The 5,995-nt window shown below is 39.7% G+C and overlaps 1 protein-coding gene across 1 annotated transcript; it reads right to left on the bottom strand.

Moving 5' to 3' along the window:
* Positions 1-2,725: 2,725 nt before the first annotated feature.
* Positions 2,726-4,808, bottom strand: LOC141611242 (protein JINGUBANG-like). The gene has a single exon (XM_074429739.1). The coding sequence runs from the start codon at positions 4,683-4,685 to the stop codon at positions 3,201-3,203; it is 1,485 nt and encodes a 494-aa protein (XP_074285840.1). The 5' UTR covers positions 4,686-4,808; the 3' UTR covers positions 2,726-3,200.
* Positions 4,809-5,995: the final 1,187 nt, after the last annotated feature.

The raw sequence follows: 5,995 nt of genomic DNA, 5'->3' as shown, positions 1-5,995 counted from the left end.
AATAAACAGAAGCGCATGAGCGAGCTAGTGACGGATACTTCACAATAAAAGAAGCGAGCTAGGGACCCAATTTCACCCATTTAGGACAGTTTGATTTCATTTCCGATCCATCATATTTGCAACTGTTAACTGATACTTCACAATAAAAAGAAGCGCAGTTCAAGGCTACATTCTCCGTTAACATTGGACATTAAACCCACATACACAGTACACTAGCAGGAATCCACCAACAATGGTTCATGGTTGCATTGTGTCGTATAAAGCAATAATACTCCTAAGTCCTAGCCAATTAACATTGCAGTTGTATGAATGTATCCCACCATAGCTACCAGACAAGCTGAATGCGGCGCAAGCTTCAGCCATTCGATCAATGAAGCAAGCCATAGCCAGTAATATGGAGCTAGCTTATATAGCTCAACCCCGGTCTATACCCTATAGCTTACTACTTGCATAATTAAGCGCTAATCAGCGGCTCTTAAAGTGCTAACGAAAAGGCGATTATCGTGTTTAAGTCCTTATCATACAAGGAATTAGCCAAAGAAGTAACATGGAAGCATGATTCCCCCCAACTTTAGGTAAAGGGAAACATACATAGAAAGTAATAAGCTATAAAAAGACAGTTTGGATATCATTATTATTGGCAACCGTCCATATACAAAACCTCGTTTATTTATATCTTATTTAAACACCTTGAGATGTTGCTGAAAGCCTTAATGTAAAGGTTAAGAATCTCCAATGTGGTACCACCTCCCCTCCCCCTTTCTTTTTCGACCAAAGCTATGCTACCTTGATTCGCCTTCCAACGTCGTTTCCCTGTCAACATACTTCCTGTCTATCGAGCGCTTCTTCTGTGCCTCGTATTACTACTCGTAACTCCCAAGTATCGACAATTACAATTCATACATATACATCTCATGTTACGTTTGTCAACATTAGACGGAGATTAATTTCATCCGTTAAAATCAACAAATTTGGTCGACCAGGTCATAACGATATTATATGCATGGTCGCATTCAAACGAGTTTCAATCAAGCTATTTGATGTATAGAGGGCGTTACATTTGTGGCTAGTATGGCCACCAAGTCTCGTTATCAACTACTTCTATTATTATAGACAAGTACCGAATATTCGTGGACTTAGTTCGTATAATCGTTTTATGTATATTACAACAATTATTCTTATGTAATGCTGTTATACAAAAACATAGCGTAATTTAACTGATCTGAAATATAAATTTATAACTCACACTCCGTATTTGTTAAGTCATTTTACAAATTTCTTGCGTAAACCCGTCTTATATATATCCATCCAATCAAACAAGGAAATTCAATGGTTGCCAAAGTCCCAAAGTGGACCACCCAATTCATAAATGCACTAGTATTAGTAACATAATATCTAATGAAACGACAAGAAGTAGTCATGCATGCATTGCACTTCTAATTTTGTATGATCACTGTTATCCCCTCTAAATAAGGGAAACTAATTATCAGTTTTTGTGTTCTACATTTTGCTAACACAAATTAAGTATTTACTCGTTGCGTTACCTATTTTTGAATGGAGAACGTTAATCTATGAATAGTCTAGCAACGCGAGCAAACCATACAAATGGTACGATATAAACGACAACCTAAACAAGAAAAATCGTCATAACAAACATTCAAAGTTGGTCTGGCTGGACTGGCTCGTGCTGTTAGTTAGGTCTAGTAATACAAACTATCCTATACATTTTAAAATTTCCGGCCATCTTAAATTGGTATGAGAGTAACATGTAGGGTGGGTTACCTGGCTCTGGCTCGTACTGTTGGTTAGGTCTAGTAATACAAAAACTGTAAATTTTAAATTTTCGATCATCTTAAATTGGCATGAGAGCAACACGTAAAACGGTTAACAGTGAATAATTTTATCGAGGATCGGCTACAGGTGACAACCACCCGAAATTATTACTTGTGTTTTAAGATATACTCCGTAATACATTATTTCAATCTTTTGAGGCTCTAATTATCACAATTGCAACCATTTTTAGAAAAGTGATATGTTATGCTTTTGGGTTTGAATAAAGGTACAAGCAACTAGCTCATTCTTTTCTTTACATCTAGTGTCATGCATTATGAAGCCAAAATAATTGAATGTTGGACCATGCACGCATAATGCATTGCTAACCGTTAAGAATAATAATGGACTAAAGAAGTATGCACGATGCATAGCTAACCGTTGAAGAAGCATAGCATAACGAATGTTATTCATAATCGCACCAAAGATAGCGGCTGCGGGTTCTTTCATCGTCCAGAAAAAACGAAGAATGTTGTTTCGTGGTGTGTATTTCACACATTGGGCATGGTTGGTCAGAGTTATAGCATGCAGAAACGACCGACTTATTTGGCTATCTAGCTTAGCTTATTCTTAAAGAAAGAGTTAGGCATCAAGATAACATTATTTTACATTGTATTATTACAACATTCCAATAGATTAGTCCTTGTATTATGCATTAATGCAAAATTTAGGTGATACTTTATTGACCTAGCTACCAAAACTTTACAGCAAACCACTACAAAATCCGTTTCTGTCGCAAAATACTGATAAATCGTCATAAAACATTATTTTACAATATAATTCTATCGCAAAAATAGAACACATCGCTTATATTACATCGTAAATATGTTAATATCAGTTTGTCCCAGTTTATCGTCTTACCGTCACAAAATCATTAAATTCACACACATATATATAAAAATCAAATACTCAAAACATTCATATAGAACTAAACAAACAAACGGTGTAGTAATAATATAATAAAACAGCTAGCTATACAAATTACAATTGAAGGACTCTTTTTGATTGAGTTGGGCTCAAGTAATTGAAAACTGGCCTTTAAATAATGAAACAATATAAACATAAAAACTGTAAAAATGTTTCTTTGTTGTTTGTTTGCAATTTTGCATCTTGCACAATCTTGAGCGTAACGGCTAACTTTCAAGGCTGGGACCATAATTTGCAAAGTCCACCAAACCTCCGTGTATGAGCCCCCCTCACTTTTTCACCTATGGACGGTGACACACGTCCCGAGGTTTTATCCTCAACTCTATTCACACTATCGTTTCAGACTTTCAGTGAATTAGCCTCATTTGAATTTTTACTCGACTCATTCAAATTCACTGAACTAAATAGAGTTAAACCATATTTACACTGGATACTCGACATAATTAATAGCTCAATGCATCGTCAGGCGCGTGGTTAGACACGCGCCATATCTTAACAGACTTATCCAAGCTACCACTATAAACCACCCACTGCTCAGCCTCAGCCTCAGCCTCAGTCCCAGTCCCATCCTCGTCAGCATCAAAATCCAGCTCAACAGCTAAACACTTGACCGGTCCACTATGGCCGGTCAAGACGGATAAACACGAATGAACGCCAGCGCCGTCTTCCTCCCTCTTCCAAACACATATAGTTTTATCCGCTGAACCACTCATAACAAGATTTCCAGCAGTAGCAAGACACAAAACCGCCATCTTATGACCACGTAACACACCACCGTAACACAACTCCTCCTTCTCCCTCTCCCAAAAATTCACCAATCCGTCAGACGATCCAGCGTACAATGCAAAGCCATAACCGCTTTCGTAATCTTCTCCTGTCTCAGCCACAGCTAATGCTGTGACCGCGTTTTCTTGTGTTAGTAACGTCGTTACATGAACATGTCTCATGTTTCTCCCATCCAATTCTCTTCTCCATACTTTCACCGTCCCGTCCGCTGAACCCGAAAAAACCAACCCGTTAAACCCGACCACAATTGAGTTTATCGCATCGTCATGTGCTTCAATGCTCTCCATACATTTACCGTCACTAATCCTCCAAACTTTAATACTTTTATCCCATGAACCCGAATATAGCAAACCGGCCTCCTCGTTCAAGCTCATACACGAAACCGCGTCGAAATGCTTGACTTTCGGCACCTTATGATGCCTCCTTACTTGCACGTACTTATTCGGGTTGATGGAGCTTCGTAAATAATCTCCAAGTTTCGGAAGCGTACCAATTCGTTTCCCCTTAGCATTCCATATCCGTATCTTCCCATCCTGATGACCGGTAAAAACCCGGTCATCTTTCGAAATAATAATCGCCTTAACCAACCCGCTTCCGGACTTAAACCCGCCCGCGTCGTTAAAATTGTTCCAAACCCGGATATTCTTACTTTCGGACCCGGTATAAAGCATTCCCTCTTTAGCAGCAAGAGAATACACGTGTCCCTCCTCCCGAAGCAAGGAACCTATCAACGCGTCCTTGCCTCGGGATAGGTACACGTTAGTCGGACTCGTAATATTATTATTGTTATTAATATTAAGTGTAGGTGGCGGGTAAGACGATAGTTTAATCCAAGGTGATTTTGTGTAAGGTGAACTTGACGCTTGACTCCATGGCGACATCGTCGCCATATTATTATTATTGAAATAATATGGCGAGGCTGTAATACTAGCGGAATCATAAGTATCATCCACGTTACAAAAACTACTTAATCTCGGACTAACGCTACTACTCGTTGTAGTAGAAATTTCCGAGGCGTTGCTGAATCGGTTACTATCTTTGATTTCTTCCACCAATTCTTCTTGCAACAATTGTCCGAATTTCACTTTTCGGATACAATTGTTGTTACCGTTGCTATTACTATTATTCATGGCTGGTGCCATATCGATTTGTAACCAATATTTACTCGTATATTTTGAGAGTTCGGATTTTAATTTCTTGTGTAGACAATATTTAGGAAATGTATGTATTTGGTAGGATGATAAATGGTGTGATAGGAAGGGGGGATGGAGTGTATAAATAGGAAGAGTTGTTAAAAGGTGGGTGAGGGTGGTGGACACGTGGAAGTTATGAGACGTGAGAATTATAAATTGGGAAATGGTAAATGTTCCAGAATACCGGGAGTCCCGGTTTGAAACCATGAATATTGACTTTAGTGAAAATTTTGTGTGACTTCAAATGAATCTATGTAGTTGTACAGTGTATAGGTGGCAATACGAAAGGGAAGAATTTAGCCGGCTGTAATATTTAAATTTTGTAACAAGTGGCTTCTCGTACTTGTTAACTGTTACCTTCAATATTGCACATGATTTTTAGAAAGAAATGTGATAAATAGTCAGGTTGAATAGAAAAATGAATCATGGATATATATTGGTACGGAGAATGTTACGTGGTTTTGGGTTATATTTATACTCAGGATATATTTAGGTGTTAGTTCTTTTGAAGTAAAACTGTCTGAATTAAATTTAATGGTGTTAGAGTGCAAACCCATGTCCCACATCGGTAGAATAAAAATGGAAGATCATCTTTATAAGTGTCCAGAAAATATAATAGTACGAGGCCTTTTGGGAAGGAGCCCAAGAGTAAATCCGTGAGGGCTTGGCCCAAAGCGGACAATATCGTACTATTATGGGTTGTGGACACAGGTGCAGCAAAGGCCCAACACGAGGTATTCACGCTTCCGCACAACAAGTGGTATCAGAGCCCAAGGTTCTACTTGGGCTAGACACGGAGATTCATCAGGACCAAGACTTGAAGGTGGACTTACACTATAAGGCGTGGAATTCCTATAGCTCGAGGGGGAGCTAATATGTTCGCGAGAAGCGACATGGTCTCACGGCGTTGAGACGGCAGGCCGTCCAAGAGAAGATCGTCAGCGACCCGGCGAGGTGGGCTGAGGCTTAATGGAGGCAACAAAAGCGGTCCATGGTAAGTCCAATGGCGGTTCCGGGGCGACGCACTGAGGCACTGGATACGGACCTAGTCCAGGGTATATTGGATGCAGAGGAGTTTGGTACGCAAGTGTAGCACAAGCCCCATGAGACACATGATGTGTCGTTTAAGGGGAGGTTATCAAGACTTGGAGATGCGAGTGTCTAGAGTTGGGGCTGTAGAGTGTGGGAGTCCTCCATAGAGGTCAAGGTCCGAGTCCGTTTAAGGGGAGGTTATCAAGACTTGGAGATGCGAGTGTCTA

This window comes from Silene latifolia, chromosome 11, assembly GCF_048544455.1.
Source record: "Silene latifolia isolate original U9 population chromosome 11, ASM4854445v1, whole genome shotgun sequence".
Lineage (NCBI taxonomy): Eukaryota > Viridiplantae > Streptophyta > Magnoliopsida > Caryophyllales > Caryophyllaceae > Silene > Silene latifolia.
This window is presented reverse-complemented; position numbering and strand designations above follow the sequence as displayed.